The sequence below is a fragment of the Notolepis coatsorum genome (genome assembly GCF_963971535.1).
Source record: "Notolepis coatsorum genome assembly, chromosome: 9".
NCBI classification, from domain to species: Eukaryota; Metazoa; Chordata; class Actinopteri; order Aulopiformes; family Paralepididae; genus Notolepis; species Notolepis coatsorum.
In genome coordinates this window covers 78,361,673-78,382,292 of record NC_140173.1, presented here as the reverse complement: position 1 = coordinate 78,382,292, position 20,620 = coordinate 78,361,673, and the positions used below count along the sequence as shown (strand labels likewise).

At 44.9% G+C, this 20,620-nt stretch overlaps 1 protein-coding gene across 1 annotated transcript in view; it reads left to right on the top strand.

Annotated features, from left to right (window-relative positions):
* Positions 1 to 20,620, top strand: part of cfap46 (cilia and flagella associated protein 46) — a gene marked incomplete at both ends in the record, with an annotated part of 296,072 nt that overhangs the window by 167,936 nt on the left and 107,516 nt on the right. Inside the window, 6 exon segments of the mRNA XM_084321923.1 lie at positions 5,069 to 5,292; positions 5,419 to 5,526; positions 7,159 to 7,380; positions 8,926 to 9,000; positions 10,195 to 10,455; positions 11,619 to 11,720. Coding sequence (XP_084178049.1) covers positions 5,069 to 5,292; positions 5,419 to 5,526; positions 7,159 to 7,380; positions 8,926 to 9,000; positions 10,195 to 10,455; positions 11,619 to 11,720 — 992 coding nt within the window.

Genomic DNA, 20,620 nt, shown 5'->3' with positions numbered 1-20,620 from the left:
GTGCTCTGGTGACAAAAACGAAAAAAAAACGAAAGTGTGACTCGAGGCGCATGACGTCGCGGCGATACGCGGCGATGCGTATAAGAAAACAATACGAAGATGATACGAAAGGTGTAACCTCAGCCTCAGTCTCTGTGGGGCTACCATGTTTTCTTCTAATTCTCTCCAAGATACCAAAGCCTGGGGGTCAAACCATATCTTCAATGGTCTTAATGTGAAGGCCTTAAAATATTGTAAAAAATCTGGGACTGCCATGCCACCGTCTGCTTTATTTCTCTGTGCGGTGGATCTTTTTATGCGAGGTGGTTTGTTATTCCAAATAAATTTGTATGTGGAGGTTTGTAATCTTTTCCAGTAGCCCTCTGGAGGAGGTAACGGAAGCATTGAGCTGAAGAAATTGATTCTTGGTAATACATCCATCTTAACTATCGATACCCTTGCCTGTACTGAGTTTTTAAGTTTTGCCCACCTGTCCAGGTCGTCTTTGATTTTGTTCTGTATTTTTGTGTAATTGTGCTTCACCGTTTGTCTTATGGTGGGAAATATTTCCACACCCAAGCATCTGAAATGTTTGACCATGGGTATCGCACCTGGGAGGGTTGTGTCTTTTTTTGCACTGGTGTTAAGAGGAAGAAAAGCCGACTTAGGCCAATTTATTTTAAATCCCGATAAATCACCAAAGTTTTCTATCAACTTGAGTATATGCGGCAATGTGTTGTTGGGGTTTTGCATGAACAATATTACGTCGTCCGCATATAAACTAATTTTATGATGTGTGCCCTTGATTACTATTGGTTCTATGTGTTGGGATTGTCTTATAAATTGTGCTAAAGGTTCTAATGATAGATCGAATAGTCCGGGACTAAGAGGGCAACCCTGTCTGGCTGAGCGTGATACCGGAAAGATATCGGAGATGAATGTGCCTGTTGTAATCCTGGCCGATGGGTCCTTGTATAGTACTTTAATAATATCAATGAATCCTTTTCCTAACCCCATCCTTTCTAATACTGCCCATAGAAACGACCATTCCAACCTGTCAAATGCTTTCATAGCATCCAGGGATAGTATCGCCTTAGGTGTGGTGTCCTCTTTGTCTGCATCTAGTACGTGCAGTATTCGCCTTATGTTATCATTGATCAGGCGACCTTTTATGAAGCCTGTTTGGTCCGGATGAACTAAAGACGTCATATGCTTTTGCAATCTGATGGCTAATATCTTACAGTTTGACATCGGTTCCGAGGAGGCTTAAAGGACGGTAACTACTACTGGGGTCTTTGTCTTTTTTGTGAACTGAAATGAGTGCGGTAATTTGGTGTTTATGGAAGCTTCCCTCTTTGACTGAGTATAAGATCATATTTAGTAATAAGGGTCCAAATATGTCCCAGCAAGAAATGTACATTTCTGATGGGATACCGTCAATTCCCGGAGCCTTGCCGTTTTTCATTCCGGATATGGCCTTCTTGAGTTCTTCTAATGTGATCGGTACTTCTAACTGTTTAGCGTCGTCCTCCGTAAGTTTAGGGAGAGTAATTTGATTAAGATATGTGTCTAATTTGTCTTGATCAAAGGTCGTTTCTGAATTATATAAATCGGAGTAGAATTCTTTGAATGTATCGTTTATTATTTTGGGTTCTGTTACTAGAGCTTGTTGTTTCCTAATGGCAGTTATATCTGCAAATTTTGCATTAATTCTTAGTCGCATGGCTAATAGGTGACTAGGTTTAGAGCCTTGGAAGTACTGCTGTTGTCTTGTGCTGCGTATTTGCAATTCCGATTTTTGTCTGTATATTGCTTTGATCTCTGTCTTTAGAATGTTAACTTGGTTTTCTAGTCTAGTAGAGTTGTTGTATTTTAAAGAATTAAAAAGCGTTGAGTAAAGCGTTTCCATTTCAGATAGTTTTGTGTTTTTATTTTTGCGCAATATGGAGGAAAATCTATCCGAGAAATCCTTGATCATAGTCTTTACCGACATCCATAATATTCTGGGATCTTGCACCGAGTTAGCATTATCCCGTAGGAATATTGTGAGAGCTTCTTTAATTTGTGTAATGAATTCATTGTTGTTAAGCAGCATAGAATTAAAACGCCATCTTGGGGCCCGGGAAGATAGTGTACCAAATGTTGCTTTCAGGATTAAGTAGCAGTGATCTGATAGCGCATTGGGTGTCATTTCCACTTCATATTTATCAAATATTCTCGGGGATGCAAAGACGTAATCAATTCTGGATAGTGTGTTGTGTCTCGACGAACGACAGGAGTACTTGCGGGTCATGGGGTTAAGTGAACGCCATAAATCAGTTACCCCTGTTGATTTCGACCAATCTTTTAATGCTTTAGATGAATTTTTTTGTTCGCTGGAAAAGGTAAGGTACGTTTTGTCCATCCTTGGGTTCCAAATGGCATTAAAATCCGCACCTATTATATATGAGTACTCGGGATGGTTTAACATTTCTCCGGTTAGTGAAGTGAAGAAACCCACTTTGTACAAATTTGGGGCATATACCGCTGCCAATGCAATTTTCCTGTTATTGTGTATAATCCTAGCTATAGTTATGCGCCCCTCAGCATCCGACCATACCCCTTTCAATTCGATATTTAATTTGCGTCTGACGACTATGGCTACCCCTCTAGTTCTCGTAACAAAAGAAGAGTGACTAATATTATGGTATATGTTATCCGCTAACGTATTTATGTCTTCCTCTAAAATGTGCGTTTCGCTTAATAGAGCCACGTCCACATGTTCTTTTTTCATCAGTGTGAGCACGCTTTTGCGTTTGTGTTGTTTGTTTATCCCACCGGTGTTCCATACCATTATATTCAAACTAGCCATAATCTATGCATGTTTTTGTGTAGTTTTTGGTAATGTTTCTGGAGTGTGAAGCTACAATAGATGTACATCCAATTAATGAGGTCCCGTTGAGAGCTGAGCTTAAAAACATATATATATACAAATAAAAATCCCCTAATTTCCCCTCACCCAGAAAGTCGTACAGGCCTGTGTTCCAAGAACACATCCTCCGCGATTGACTTTCTCCCATAGTCCACCGGATTGCCCAAACTGAGCATTGTAATCTTAATCTACCTATGCTAATTGCCATAGGATCTAACATTTCCATTCTATTGCAATAGAATGTCGCTTTTGGTCCTGCACCTTCCCTTACTGTAATGAAGTGTTGTGATAAATGACAGAAAAAATAAAATAAAAAATAAAAAAAGAGAATAAACTTTCATCGACATATTCATTTGAACCCTCTACTAACGTGTGGAAAAAAGGAAAAGATTGTAGAGCAATATTGACACCTTAATGTGAAGAACATTGGAAAAGAACAATGTAAGTTAAAATATATTTTAAAAAATATAGAGTAATGAGAAGAAAAAATTAAATAAAATAAAAATCAATGGAAAGATATAGATAAGGAATGAGAGATAGAATAATTATCAACGTGGAGAAGCCACTAGAATCGAATTAACAGATTAGATAAGATAGCAAAAATGCATAAAGTTTAACCTCACCGAGTCCACATGGCTTTTTTACATACAGTTACGACTTTGTATGAGATCTCACGGTGTTCCATTACTCGTACCAATTGAACACCACAGATACCACAAATTTTTCTATGAAAGAGATACATTGGGAGGTTTTGTATCAAGTTTTTATTATCAATTACTAACGTCCTCGTATGAAACCCTTCAACTAGACACTGTCTGGAGGAGAGATATACCAGACCTGGAATATGACTTTGATTGGCAAGGAGCCTGGGCAAATGTCCGGCTTACATCAAGGAACCCGGATCATCAACAAATCAATCTGAACTATATTCACAGGACATACTTGACTCCTATAAGGCTGTGCAAAATGGGGCTTATACAAGACTCCAAATGCTCCCAATGTACAAATGGGGACGAAGGAACATTTATGCACATGTATTGGGACTGCCCACCAGTTAAGGCATTCTGGAAAGATGTGTCCCAACAATTATCAATACTCGTATTTTGGAATATACCTGTACACCCCGCGGTATTACTATTGAATGATGTTTTTGAGTTTGCAGTGAATCCTCAACTAAAAAGATTGGTTTTATCGGGTATCACAGTAGCTAAAAAACTGATCGCATCACGTTGGTTTCAACCGGAAAAAATGTGCCGAAAAGTGTGGTTTCTTACATATCTCGATGTGATATATCAAGAAATATCTACAGCAAGAATTCTGGGGCTCAATGAATCCAAAATGTCAATGTGGTTAGAAGTGGTGGAGAGAATAAAAGCTAGCTTATAATGGTAGTGTCTGGTTAGGAGTGAGGGATAATGGAGGTACTTTCCAAGAGGGGGTCCGGGAGGGGGGGGGTTTGAGCTGGAGCATATGTGTGTAGGGTTTTAGAAAATAGGTATTAGGGGTATATTATATACTAACATTTATATAATTGTAATTTCGCTGGATATACACTGTATACGGTTAAAATGTTATTATAGACTATTTTTGTTTTATCCTGTTTCTGTACTTGCATATATTATAACCAACTTTACTGAAAGTTTCATTATGCATTGTGTGTTGAGTACTGACTTTTAATAATTTTTTGTTTTGCAATAATAAAAAAAATATTAAAAAAAATATATATTTTCTAAATATATTAAGCTAAATATGTACCAAATTTGGTGCTTTTATCACAAATTGAACAATATGTTAGCTATGCCGCCCCACTACTGGGAGTGAGTTAAATTATCACAGATGTTTTACATATAATAGAAAAAGAAGCTGACCCAAAATGTAACCTTCTGGAACCCCCTTTTCTAAAGTAATTGGATCAGAGACAGAGTCACCAAGCCTAACACACTGTGTACGATCAAGGAGATAGATAGCTCCTGAACCAAGCAAGTGCATTGGATCTTTACTCAGTGTCAGACTATACTTAAAGGTTAGTATTCAGAATTGGTATTAGCTGTGATGAAGTGGTATCTGTACATCCCTAGTTCCCTGGTTTGGTTATTATTTGGCTTTAGATGGAAATACACTGATAGAAAATTGCTATCATTATTGCTTGCCCATCTCCATTCATGTGTATCCTTCCAGAGGCAGAGTCCAAAGACAGCAGTGTCATTCCAGTCCAGTGTGAGACCCAGGTGGGAGTCCGGGCGGTCTTGTTTGGGCCCAGTCTGTTTAAGCTGAGGGAGGTTATGCGTCTGGACAGCTTGGTCAGAGCGCACACCCTGCTGGCTGTCATGGCAGAGAGGACCTCAAGCCAGTACCAGCTCAACCTGCTCAGAGCCTACACCTTTGTCCTGCGGATATGGCAAGTATGGGACATTCTGAAACTAAATTTGAATGTGTTATTATATGAGGCAGACTGTTCCATCAAATCCAAACAAGGTCAGTTAGTCAGTATGGAGAAGATGCAGCTGTGTGCTCTTGTGTCACTGCAGGTGTCCATGGAAACGGCCCAGGACCGTCCCGCCAGCAACAATAACCTTGAGTGCAAAAACCAGAGGGAAAAACCAGACAAGGGCAAAAAGGCCAAAGAACAACGGCCGGTAATATTACAGTACCTCATTTTCACTTAGTCATGTGAACAATAGATATTACCATGTGGTCTGTTTCTAGGATGCATTCTTAACCTCTTAAGCCTGATTGCCCCGGTACTGGTACAACATTTATCTCACATCATAAATAGATCAATACAGTAGGCTACGTATTAAGTAATGTTTCTTTTTCAAATGTAGCCAAAAGTAAGGACCCTAACCCTATCAAAACAGCAGTCAAGGTGTATATTTTCAGCACTATGTTTGTTTATCAATGATTTAAAATGTTATTAGCGAAATATGAGCTTGTAAAAATATCAACGCATTGCACCGGAAAACGGACGATTTAGACGTGAGCAGAAGAAGGACTCATGAAATCGTTATAGTCCTAAAAAAGTGGAGACCCAGGGCTTTCGATAGACGTCGAAATTTCATAAAACTACACTACCCAGTTCACACCAGCCATCTACAACGGAATTCAAAAAAAAATTTAAGTAATGTTTCTGACGTCATTTTCGTGTTTATATCTCACGGGTCGAAGCAGGAGCTATAGCCTAGCAGTGCAGGTGGAATCTGCTATGAACTGTACAGCTAGCTTGTCTACCTCCCCCAGCCCCAACGCTCACACGCGGGGACAGTATACTGTTAGCCTCCCAGTCATGTGACCGCTCACGCCAGCCATGCGGGAATTGTGGCTCCCTTTCGCACAACTCCAGAGCCAGAGCATGTGAGCGGAGCGGAGCGCTTGAAAAATCCGCTCTTCGCTCTAGACGTCTGGTTCCGCTCCCATCCGCTCATGTTGGCCCGCCCCCCCAAGTCGCTCACCGCTCACCTTCATTTACGAATCAAGCGCTCCCCGCTCCACATCGCTCCACAGCTCGCTCAGCAGAATATTTTTTTTTGAGCATGATGTAAATTAGCTTGATTTGACCAAACTACAACAGTCTACACCCCCTGGGCCCCTTAATAATTGTTTGTATTGAGCCGTATTGTAATTGTACCCATTCTGCAATGTTAAATAACGTTGTTTATCCATTCAACTAGCTCTACTAAGCGATGGTAGCTAGCCTAGCCACAATGCTATGGTCGCTGCCATTCACATTAGCATGTAAGCTAACATCAACAACAATGGCGGAATATACTTTGGTCTAGCAGGATGTGAGTGACGGTTCACCCTTCTCATTGGTTGAAAATGGCCTTCATGTTTGTACATCGTCACCTGTTGCTTTGGCATTGTACTACATGTATATTACATCAGTGTTAAACCACTGTGAGCGGCCCGGAGCGGATTGGAGCGGAGGAGAACTCTCGCTCCGGACGTCGCGCCGACCCATTTTAAAACCCACTCCGTCGCTCACGTCAAAACCGCCCGCTCCGCTCTCATGCCCTGTCCAGAGCCCAGACCTGCCCTGCCCATGCTCCAACTGTGGGAGGCTAAACCACTTCCACAAGGTCTGCAGGTCAGCCCCAGCTGGCGCTTCCAAGCCACCGACCACTATTATCCATAATGTCAGCTCAGGACGAGTGCCATTCAAAACATGCTCATTGGTGGTCGGTGATACCACACTGCCCCTCCTCCTCGACACTGGAGCCACAGTGTCTCTACTGAATTGGGCGACGTACTTGCAATTCTTCTCCCACAAGCCACTGGGCCCACCCACCACCACCCTGCGAGGCTACGCCAACTCCAAGATCGACATCGTTGGCTCCTTCCAGCTGCTGGTGAGGTATGGAGAAAAGACACTGCCTGCCTTCAAGTTCAACATTGCACGCCGAGGGACCAACCTCCTCGGCCTCGACCTCTTCAGTGGCCTCGGTTTCTCTCTGCTGGACACCACAGGCTCAGAGATCCACACCGTCGCCGCTGTCTCCTGGCAGCAACAGTGACCTGCACTGTTCAACGGTGTGGGCTGCCTCCTGGTTTTCGCTCACCAGCCCCTGCAGGGCTAGAAATTAACATTTTTACTTGGGAGCACCAGCAAAAATGTAGGAGCACCCATCAAAATTGCATTTCTTTCCTCTCTCCCTAGGCCTTCAAGGTTGTTCCTATCGCCGGTCCTCACTGCCTCCCTGCCTCCATGAAGCCTGTCGCTGCTGTGCTCTGTGCTTTGTGCCGGTTGTCGGATTATACTCAAATCAACTCTAAATGGATCTAATCAGTGGATTGCATATTTTCGTCAAGGAAGCAGAATAAGGCTAACCCTCTCTGCCTCTTGGGACATTTCAATTCGGGCTACCAACTTAAAGTCGTGGACATTTGGATTATCGAAGCTTTTGGGATTGCAATAAGAAGATTTTGGATCTGTTTACCGCGCACAGGACCTACCAAAATGAACTGATTAAGACACTTGGACACTTGGACTAATGATTCAGTCATTTGGACGGAGTTGTTAAAACTCACTCCACTCAAATCAATAGAGTTATAATTCACTCTAGTCAAAATCAAACTTAAATTGACGTGGCTGTGAAAATGTTGCCTGTCAGTCAGCCAAAACAAATTTCTGGACGACTCCAAGGTCGAACCTGAGAGCTGCTGGAGTCGAAGGCCCTCTTGGAGATAGGAGATAAGGACGGTACATGGTGTTCCTTTCCCAAGCACCACTACCTCCCCCACCCAGGACTTGGCTCGTGCACTCCCCCCCCCCCCCCCCCCCCCCCCCCCCTTCCTCTGCATTGGCACTGCACTGTTGGCTGCCACCCCCCACCCCACCCCCCCCCTTACAGCCCTGTAAAAACCCCAACCCACTCCCCCCTCCTTCTGTACATGGCGCTGCCTAGTACGGCTGCCAGTCTGTTTGCGGTGGTGAATACGCATATGTTTGTCTCAAGGCTCTGTACCATTATTACTATCTAAAATGTAATAATTGTGGAATATTACTGTAATGAGCTGTATGTGTATGATCCAAGTGTCCTATGATCCTCATAGGAGCATAACAGGAAAAAGCATTCCATGTGAAGATATTCTGTATTTTTGCATGTCAACTAATAAAGAAACTTGAACTTGAACTAGTAGTGTAGTCTATAGTGTAGACTAGGCATGTGCCGGTATGACATTTTGAGGGTACGATAACCTTGGGAAAAAATACCACGGTTTCACGGTATTCGGTACATAAAAAAATCCCCCATTGAACAAAACGTATTTTATTACAGTGCACAATAAGCTTTTCTGTAAGTGTTATTTATGAATGTGACGACTGTCTGTATTACACACAGAGGGGACTGTCTGACCACTTTCAAACTAAGTACAGAATATAAAATACTTCCATTTGACATTAGCTACCGGTATTTATGGGTGGAATATTCCGATTCTAGCTCACTAGATCAGTCACATTAAACTTTCTTTTTGTATAGCTTATAGGGGTGGGCTTGAGTAATCGATTGACGCAGCTGTGTGCTCTTGTGTCACTGCAGGTGACTGCGGCCCAGGACCGTCCCCCCAGCAACAAAAACCTTGAGAAAGGCAAAAAGGCAAAAGAACAACAGCCGGTAATATTACAGTACCTCATTTTCACTTAGTCATGTGAACAATAGATATTACCATGTGGTCTGTTTCTAGGATGCATTCTTAACCTCTTAAGCCTGATCGCCCCCGGTACTGTGATATCGGAAATTATCGGTATCGGTTTTCAATTTTTTTTTTTATATTTTATTGATTTTCTTTTACATTTATTTAACCTTTATTTACCCAGGCAAGCAAGTAAGAACAAATTCTGATTTGATTTATTGTCAAAAGTATGCATAATGTTGTGTTAATTCCACAACAAGAGATATGTAATGTTAATTACCTGAAATTATTCCGTTTTTTGGGGGAGGAAACCCTGCATATATTGATATCGGTTGATATCGGTATCGGAAATTAAGAGTTGGACAATATCGGTATATCGGTATTGGTAAAAAAGCCAATATCGAACATCCCTAATTTTAAATGTTATTAGCTAAATATGAGCTTGTAAAAATATCAGTGCATTGCACCGGAAAACGGACGATTTAGACGTGAGAAGAAGAAGGACTCATGAAATCGTTACAGTCCTAAAAAAGAGGAGACCCAGGGCTTTCGATAAGACGTCGAAATTTCATAAAACTACACTACCCAGTTCACACCAGCCGTCTACAACGGAAGTCTAACCATTTTTCACATAATGTTTCTGACGTCATTTTCGTGTTTATAACTCACGGGTCGAAGCAGGAGCTATTAGCCTAGCAGTGCAGGTGGAATCTTCTATGAACTGTACAGCTAGCTTGTCTACCTCCCCCAGCCCCAATGCACACACGCCAGTAGAGGCTGCGAGCACGATCAGCTCAAGGGTGTCCCTCAACGTGAGTGCAGACGACAGCGGGTACAGTATACTGTTAGCCTCCCAGTCACGTGACCGCTCACGCCAGCCGTGCGGGAATTGTGGCTCCCTTTCGCACAACTCCAGAGCCCAGACCTGCCCTGCCCGTGGCAAAGCCTGCTCCAACTGTGGGAGGCTAAACCACTTCCACAAGGTCTGCAGGTCAGCCCCAGCTAGCGCTTCCAAGCCACCGACCACTATTATCCATAATGTCAGCTCAGGACTAGTGCCATTCAAAACATGCTCATTGGTGGTCGGTAACATCACACTGCCCCTCCTCCTCGACACTGGAGCCACAGTGTCTCTACTGAATTGGGCGACGTACTTGCAATTCTTCTCCCACAAGCCACTGGGCCCACCCACCACCACCCTGCGAGGCTACGCCAACTCCAAGATCGACATCGTTGGCTCCCTCCAGCTGCTGGTGAGGTACGGAGAAAAGACACTGCCTGCCTTCAAGTTCAACATTGCACGCCGAGGGACCAACCTCCTCGGCCTCGACCTCTTCAGTGGCCTCGGTTTCTCTCTGCTGGACACCACAGGCTCAGAGATCCACACTGTCGCCGCTGTCTCCTGGCAGCAACAGTGGCCTGCACTGTTCAACGGTGTGGGCTGCCTCCTGGTTTTCGCTCACCAGCCCCTGCAGGGCTCGAAATTAACATTTTTACTTGGTAGCACTGGTGCTCCCAACTTCCAAAAGTTGGGAGCACCAGCAAAAATTTAGGAGCACCCACCAAAATGTAAGGAGCACCAACAATATATATGTAATATATATTTTTTTATTGATAAAAAAAACGACAATATAACAGTACTGTAATGCATTTTATTTGGATCATCATCATTCCAATTATATTCAGGTGTTAAATTTTATTTTCAAAATGGCTAGGTTAAGTTATGAAAGCTGGAGGGAAAACAACATTGTATTTGAAGTTACTGCACTTTGCCTGTACATTACCTGTATAATTATTTAAGGAAATCGTGCAGCAGAGTGCAGTATCTGCTTTTTGGGGTTAATTAAAATAATTATGTCATATTTTTGTATGCCTAAAGATTACTTCATTAATACATGTTAAATATGGGTACTATCATCTATCTACCTATACCACATTTTGGATGGCAAGTCAAAACACTTTAAAGCCATTTTTCACTGTTTGGAAGTTACTGCGGTCTGCCTGGGTTTTGAGTGTGATTTTGTAGTTACTGCAGTTTTTAAAACCCCATATCTCCAAAACTGAGCGACATTAACATCTGAAACTTGGTCACAAGATAAAACATTTATTGACAAGGTCAATTTCACTCATAACTAAATTTTGACTTTTTTCAAGTTACTGCAGTTAGCCTTGACAGGGCAGTATAGTATAGTGTAGACCTAGTAGTGTAGCCTATAGTGTAGACTAGGCATGTGCCGGTATGACATTTTGAGGGTACTATAACCTTGGGCTAAAATACCACGGTTTCACGGTATTCGGTACATAAAAAAATCCCCCATTGAACAAAACGTATTTTATTACAGTGCACAATAAGCTTTTCTCTAAGTCTTATTTATGAATGTGTGATGACTGTCTGTATTACACACAGAGGGAACTGTCTGACCACTTTCAAACTAAGTACAGAATATAAAATACTTTCATTTGACATTAGCTATTTATGGGTGGAATATTCCGATTCTAGCTCACTAGATCAGTCACATTAAACTTTCTTTTTGTATAGCTTATAGGGGTGGGCTTGAGTAATCGATTGACGCAGCTGTGTGCTCTTGTGTCACTGCAGGTGTCCAAACTGTCCATGACAACGGCCCAGGACCGTCCCCCCAGCAACAAAAACCTTGAGAAAGACAAGGGCAAAGGCAAAAAGGCAAAAGAACAACAGCCGGTAATATTACAGTACCTCATTTTCACTTAGTCATGTGAACAATAGATATTACCATGTGGTCTGTTTCTAGGATGCATTCTTAACCTCTTAAGCCTGATCACCCCGGTACTGGTACAACATTTATCTCACGTCATAAATAGATCAATACAGTACTGTTGGATACTTCGGTAATCAGCCAATCTCATCTCGTCATCTCCTTCGTGACTCTCCCTGTTCTGCGTTGTCTGTTTTCAATCCTTCACATTGGCTGTCACCCAATGTATCAACCCCTGTTAGTACATCCGTTAGTCATAAGAAACGACACTGCAATGTGATCTCTTTCCTTAGATCCTCATGTTCATTTTCATAAACATAGCCTCTGTACCAGATGTAACCAATTCGGTAATGTCCTTGAACAGTCTTTGAAGGAAAACTAAATTCATTCTTCTCCACCGTCTCTTCTCTCATCAGTCCCATGGTTCTGGGCCTTGTCGTAGCCAAAACCTCCCCTGTTAGCGATAATGTGTCATATTCCCCTCCCCCACCCGGCGAGGGTGAGGAAGGATCTCATAGTCTCTGATCAGCGCGTCTGCTCGATTGTGCGTCGTATCTCAATCTAACTTATCCCGGAAGAAACTCACATCATAACGTCTTCCCCCTAGCAACGGGGGGACGCCCCCTTTTCTCGTTACCACGTGACACGCTGCCATGGTAACTGCTCTTCACCTTTAGCATGGTTCTATCTATGTCAAACTCTCCCCATAACTCTCTCTCTGACCAAACCTGCCTGCTCTCAGTGCTTATCTCGATTGTTTTTGTTACAAACCTGCTGACGACCTTGGCATTCACACACCCTGCTTGCTACCGTGGAGACACACACTGGCTGCCGGCTACTTTTAATATCTATAGATCCGTCTGAGTAGATGCTGTCATCCACTAATATATACATTATATACACATTGAAAAACATAGATTCCTTCAGTACGTATTAAGTAATGTTTCTTTTTCAAATGTAGCCAAGAGTAAGGACCCTAACCCTATCAAAACAGCAGGCAAAGTGTATATTTTCAGCACTACGTTTGTTTACCAATGATTTTAAATAGGGTTGTCCGATATTATCGGCCGATATTGGCATTAAAATGTGATATCGGAAATTATCGGTATCGGTTTTAAAAAAAACTTATTTTTCTTTTTTTTTTTACATTTATTTAACCTTTATTTACCCAGGCAAGCAAGTAAGAACAAATTCTGATTTAATTTATTGTCAAAAGTATGCATAATGTTGTGTTAATTCCACAACAAGAGATATGTAAGGGATAATGTATAGCTACGAGGTCATTGTCGCAAAATAATTGACCGACACAGAGTTTAAAATACCGAGCCGCCTCGGCGAGGTGTTTTAAACGTCAGTGAAGGTCAATTATTTTGCAACAATGATCGAGTATAGCTATACATTATCCCGCTTATTACATGGCTAACTTACTAACAATATACCTAATTCATTTTACATCGACTCGCAACACTGGTTCTGGCTGCGTTCTGGCTCCGCCCCCTGTCATCGCCGGCAGCAGAACACCGGCAGTGTCTAATTGCACTGAAACAGTGTGTGTCAGTGGGCTTGATTGCGAACAGCTGCGCACAGCGGTCATTATTGTCCCACAGCGGTCATTATTGTCTGATAATGACCGCTGTCGGGGGCTATTGACCAATCACAAGCAAGCATTTCGGCGAATGTGAAAACGCCATGTAATAAGTAATGTTAATTACCTGAAATTATTCCGTTTTTTTGGGGAGGAAACCCTGCATATATCGGTATCGGTTGATATCGGTATCGGAAATTAAGAGTTGGACAATATCGGTATATCGGTATCGGTAAAAAAGCCAATATCGAACATCCCTAATTTTAAATGTTATTAGCTAAATATGAGCTTGTAAAAATATCAGCGCATTGGACCGGAAAACGGACGATTTAGACGTGAGAAGAAGAAGGACTCATGAAATTGTTACAGTCCTAAAAAAGAGGAGACCCAGGGCTTTCGATAGACGTAGAAATTTCATAAAACTACACTACCCAGTTCACACCAGCCGTCTACAACGGAAGTCTAACCATTTTTCACATAATGTTTCTGACGTCATTTTCGTGTTTATAACTCACGGGTCGAAGCAGGAGCTATTAGCCTAGCAGTGCAGGTGGAATCTGCTATGAACTGTACAGCTAGCTTGTCTACCTCCCCCAGCCCCAATGCACACACGCCAGTAGAGGCTGCGAGCACGCTCAGCTCAAGGGTGTCCCTCCTCAACGTGAGTGCAGACGACAGCGGGTATAGTATACTGTTAGCCTCCCAGTCACGTGACCGATCACGCCAGCCGTGCGGGAATTGTGGCTCCCTTTCGCACAACTCCAGAGCCCAGACCTGCCCTGCCCGTGGCAAAGCCTGCTCCAACTGTGGGAGGCTAAACCACTTCCACAAGGTCTGCAGGTCAGCCCCAGCTAGCGCTTCCAAGCCACCGACCACTATTATCCATAATGTCAGCTCAGGACGAGTGCCACAAACCGCTCCGCCTCCACCGTTGGGCTGACTGCCTGCAACAGTACAACTTCGGCTTGCAGTTCACGCCGGGCCGGGACAATGTGGTAGCTGACCTACTGTCACGCGCAATCCCTAGTCCCCCCACAACCCCGCCCTCGACTCCCGATCGGGGCCAGGCTTAGCATGACCTGGTCCAGGTCCTCCACACTCCCCTCCAAGAGACAGTGTCGCTACAGGAGCTCCAGGACACCTTGGCTGCTCACCCCATCCTCTCTGCGCTCTCAACCTACATCAGACAAGGTTGGCCAGCGAGGACACCTGACGAGTGCTACCCTATAGCAGACTCCGGGACGAGTTGTTGTGCTGGAACGACTCCTGCGTCGCTCGTCATATCCGCACGTCGTTCTACAACCCGGCTGCGAACGGGGATGTGGAACGGCTGAACCAATCCCTGAAGAATGGCATCAGGGCCCACCTGGCACAAGGGTGCACATTCATCAACGGTCTCCAACAGACGCTTCTACACTACAGGGCTACTCAACACACCACCACAGGTGTCTCCCCAGCCTCCCTCATGCTAGGGTGTGAGTTTCAGCTGCCGCTGGACAGGCTGCGCCCTACTCTGGCTCAGGCTCCGGCCCACCCGCTTCAAGTCACAGTCGACACACGCCAGCGCCGGATGAAGGACCATTTCGACAGGACCCGACATGCGACCCGCATAACGAGCCTCCTAGGAATGCCGGGGGCCTTCAGGCCAACAGGTGACTAGCAAAGCAGAGCACGACTGACACCTGGTGGACACTAGGCTAAGACTGATCCCGCCCGGCGCAGCCAAGATTGAGACCTGTGTCCCCCAACATAGCTGCCTCTCCGTAAAACTGGACCGCCAGACAGGGAGCGTACATTTGGCCGCAAATCACAGGGGGCGCTAGAGGGACTGACTGCCCGAGAGCAGCACCCCACTGGCCCACCCACTGGGAGGGAACCCTCCCGTGACGACAGGCCTGCCCCCGTTACCCCCTCTTCGGAGTCTCTGGCTACGTCTGACCAGACAAGCCCTCTCAGAGATCCTACAGGCTGACCAATACCTTAGTAAGAGCAAAGCTTGATTGTCTGCCTGGAGGAGGGAAAAAACCCTCCTTCCCATTTGTACACATAGAAAACGCCGTTTTATGCTGTTTTGACAGATATGGGGGCGTGCAGGTTCCTAACGGCAGTGTCGTAAAAACACCCGGAACCAGGAAGCACTGACCTCCAACTACCAACACGTTAGTCTGTAGGGAGGCAGAATAGGCCCACTACCTCCCCACTGTATCGGCCCGACACCCCACTTTAGCCCCCTAGAGGTGGGGGAGTCGGTGAAGCCTGCCACCTGGGATGTGACACAGCCCAGTGGCAGAGGTCCCACATCAATGATTGATTAACAAATTGACATTTTTATTAACAGATTGGAGAATGGGTACCACACCGTACACTCAATACACGCAATTGTTAAGGGGGGATGCAGACCAGAGAAAGACCTTTCGTCTTGTTTACCTCCGGGCCCCCCATTTTCAATTCATAATGAAGGTGATCAGAGATGTGGGATCTTAGTCTAAGACTCTACTCGCCATCCAACCACTCATGAGTCGGGGGGAAAACGTACCATAGTACCACTGTGTGTTCTTCCCCTCTACATTCGGACGACAAGCAGGGCCACAGCGTGAGCAGACGTCATCCCCCTTTTCAGCAAGGGGGGCTGCTTAGCAGCCTACACCGAGGATGGAAACCTTCGCCATGTCTCCTCTTACAATCAACCGATCGGGAGATATGTGCGGTATGGATCTGATCCCCCCCCCTCACTACGTCCCATTACTGGTAACTGACCTATTTTGCCAACAAAATTCAGAATTAAATAGATTTTGTCTGGCCAGGGTTGTCGTTGTTTTATTTATTACCATGTTCAACACCAGGCTCTGCCTTGATGAAAGGGAAAAAACCCTTTTCGCGCCACATGAGACAGCGGCTCCCAATTTGACCTTAAATACAATAAAAAGGCGGGGGGGGTCACCGGATAAATCTATCACACATCAGTCAGTTAAAAAACCTGCTGATAACAGACATATAAAAATGTCTACCACCTACCTTCTCAACCAGGAATGGTAACGTGGTGTAGTCGCCGTTTGGCACCATATCCTAGACATATTTATGGAGGAAATTATTACACGTTTGTTGAACAGACAACTGCCGGTTCCACCCGGACATTTTATTTCAAACCATCAACATCAACGTCAGCCAAACAATATATACAGCGTAACAAAATTACGTACATAGTGGCACGTTTGTTGAACAGAAAACTGCCGGTCTGGTTCAGAGCAGACTTTTTATTTCCCAACACCACCCTACTCCAAACACAAAATTACGTACATAATGGCGAGGGGGGGGGGGGGGGGGGGTGGCAACACCAACACAACAAACATGTACATAACAGGGTGAGGGGGGAACGTAAGCGTAACGCTTGGTTCCGACAACCCTCACCTTCTGTGTACTGAGCCTCACCCTCGGACGGCCAACCTATAGTCTAGACGTCTAACAGGTTCTGGTACACATCTGACAACAGAGTGGGGAGTGTGGCAGGGTCCCCTTCTGGACACACTGCATGGCTCTGCGACGCCTCACCTTATTCAAAATAGGTGAAGCAAGACGCGAGCCAGTATGATATATTGATTGAAAATTGTATTAACAGATTGCAGAATGGGTACAATACAGTACCGCTCAATACACACAATTGTTAGGGGGATGCAGATCAGAGAAAGATCTTGTCTTGTTTACCTCAGGGTCCCCCATTTTCAATTCACCATATATATATATATATATATATATATATATATATATATATATAAATATATAATTCCCCGTTGTTGTGCGTTCAGCCCCCGGTCCAATGTAAGGACCTGGGCAGCCTGCTGACATAACACGGGGAAAAAACCAGGCCGTCGCTACTCTGTTGTGCATCCCTAGCATTGGTGGAGCTCATGAGGCTTAAGGGATGAAAGTATGGATCAAGTTCAAAGTCATATAATTTTAACTATTTATATTTTTTCCCCCCCATGATTAACATTAAGAGCCTAACCTCAATATATCGATGACAGATTACAAATAGTTCTGAATTTGAACCACTTATATTCGTGTTTGTTTGATAGTAAGTCCGTTTTTATGGACAGCGTTTCAAATCATAATCTTTTGACATAATGAAAATATATGTAAAATGAAGATATGGTCCCAATTTCATGAAATAATAATCAACACAGACACAGCTGTGCTCACACACACACACACACACACACACACACACACACACACACACACACACACACACACACACACACACACACACACACACACACACACACACAAAAAATCAAGAAAGACAGAGTCGGGACCAGGGATGCACATGGGTTTATAAAGTGCAGTCAGCGGTCACAAGGAAACAACAGAGCACCAAAGACGGACGGTCCACTCTCCAGAGAGAGAGAGGACACGCACATCAAAAACAGATCACCTAGCAACGCAATGGCTAAGAAGACACAGCAGGAAATTACGGGGCGGTCCACTCTCCTGAGAGAGAGAGGACACGCACATCAAAGTTTACACAAGCACACACCTGGAGCTTCTCAGTACACTTGCCGTCTGTCACGCTCCTTTCCTTGGGTGAAGGCGGCCAAGCTCTTCTGGATGTCTCTCCACAAAACACGTCCAAATGACCACACGCCTGAGGGTGTTAAATTTACTTTCCATTTTATTTGTTTTACCATCTGGAAATGATGCTACTAAAATGGAGAGTATTACTTATATTACTTGTATTATAGTAATAGGAGTTAGTATCAATGTGTTTTAGTGTCTAAATACCATATTGGCGGATTGCTCTGATTCAGCTCAGATAATTTCCTTCTCCAGTAAATTAGGCCATCCTGATTTGAAGGCCTGAATGACGTTACTCAGGCTCTGGGTAGCAGACAGTGATGTGATTGGCTCTGTGGTTGTAGCTAATGCCCACCCACAATCTACATAGACTGACTGTACACAGATAGTGGAAACCACTTCCTCATACTCTGCATGCACTAGTCTGGAGGGAGAGAGAGAGAGAGAGAGAGATAGAGAGCATTCAGGAGCACGCGACACACACCTCCGAACGGGAGAGTGATAGAAAGAAAAAAAGGAAGAGAGAGGGAGGAAGGGAGGGCCCCCCCCCCCCACAAGCTGCCGTGCAGCACACCGGGAGGCAGAGAAAAAAAGAACGGCCTGACTTTTTTCTCTCTCTCTCGCTCTCGCTCTCTCTCTCTCTCTCTCTCTCTCTCTCTCTCTCTCTCTCTCTCTCTCTCTATCTCTCTCTCTCCCCTCTCCTTCCCTCTCTATCTCTCTATCTCTCTCTGTCTACCAGTCGCAGACTGTGTGGACTGACTGTCACTCAAAGTGCTTATGGGCGGAGCCAGGCCATAACAGCCTGAAATCTTGAAGCTAAAAAATTATGGTTTTGAGTACTTGATTAGAAATATAAAACAATGATTTTTTTTGAAAATAACGTACAGAGATGTCTTCAATACACTCACAGGAATTGTGTAAAGTTGCCAAAATAGTGCTAGGAATAGCAGTACATGTCCCCTTTAAATTCTCTTATTTTTATTTTATATGTATGTTTGTCGTCACCCTCACTGGGTGGGATGGGGTGGAGTTAGGGGATAGGAATGGGGAAGGAAATGGAAGTTGTATAATTTGGATAACTGAAATGTATAAATCTGCATAAATTCTTCCAATAAAAAAAAAGATAAACCAAATGACACACGTCTAGCGGCAGTGTCTGGCTTGTCTTGCCGGCGTCGATGCTTATACGTAGAGATGTCCGGTCAGAGCGCACACGACACACGGGGGCGAATGACTGCCCGTTTGTTTCAGCATAAAACTGCCGGTCTTTTCATAGAGCGATCTTACACTTTTATAAACAAACAAGAATGATACGCAGATGGGGTGGGGGACAGATCAGGTGCCTTTCTTCAGCCCGGTCCCAGCCACCTTCGCTTCTGTCTCTCCATGCCTGGCGAGGGCGGGGCTCAGGAAACCCCACTGTCCGGGATTCCCTCTGACGCGTCTCTCTTGAAGATGCACTCCACCATGCCCAGCCTGTAATTAACCCTAGCACGCCGAGCTGGGGTAAAAAGAGCTGCGGTCCCCAGTCTAACCAGGGGGGAACACGCCAGGAAAGACAAACAAGTCTTCCCCCTGGCTCGAAGAGGATGAGGGTAAAACATTCGGGGTCCCCAATCTAACCAGAGGGGAACACGCCAGGAAAGACAAACAAGTCTTCCCCCTGGCTCGAAGAAGATGAGGGTAAAACATTCAGGGTCCCGAATCTAACCAGAGGGGAACACGCCAGGAAAGACAAACAAGTCTTCCCCCTGGCTCGAAGAAGATGAGGGTAAAACATTCGGGATCCCCAATCTAACCAGAGGGGAACACGCCAGGAAAGACAAACAAGTCTTCCCCCTGGCTCGAAGAAGATGAGGGTAAAACATTCGGGGTCCCCAATCTAACCAGAGGGGAACATGCCAGGAAAGACAAACAAGTCTTTCCCCTGGCTCGAAAGCCTTCCACCGACCACACCATAGCATACCAGCAATCCCCCGATGAGGAATCACCGGTCTGCTAGGAAAACGTTAGGTTATGACTATAACCAAGTTCTGTTAACACTAGTGGACGCTCAGCGTCTCATTGCATATATCTCGCTTCAGCATATATATACTGAATAAATTTCAAAATGTACCTTTAAATGCCAGCATTCATCTGGCCACACCCCCATCCGCTTACCTACATAAGCAGGGGTGGTGCCACACACGCATCTCCTTCCCAACAAATTTCACCACAATGAAAAATCAAGGGCCGCAGCGGCGTCTAGACGCTGAGCGTCCACTAGTGTTAACAGAACTTGGTTATAGTCATAACCTAACGTTCTGTATCACACTAGCTCCCACTCAGCGTCTCATTGCATAATAGGAGCTGAGCGGGAGCTAGAAGCTCGACAAATGTACCCCGCTGAGGCCCCCCACAGCCATCAGATCAGGGAGGACCGAGCCCCCCCGACCCCCCCTAATGGAGGGCACCCCCCCTATTGGGGCTTCACGGGAGGGCGACGGACCCGACCGTGCGAAGAGGCACTCAAGCAACTCAACGCACAGGGTGAGCAGACCGTGGCTTGACCCCACGACTACACACACGCACAACCCGCATGCCACCCGGGAACGAACGGAGGGAACAACCTCGTTACTGCCCCCAGAATCACGGGGTCAAGGGCAAACCCAACCCCGTGGCAAGGCCGTAGCAGCGGAGCGCGAAGGAAGACCCAGACCCACCAAAGGG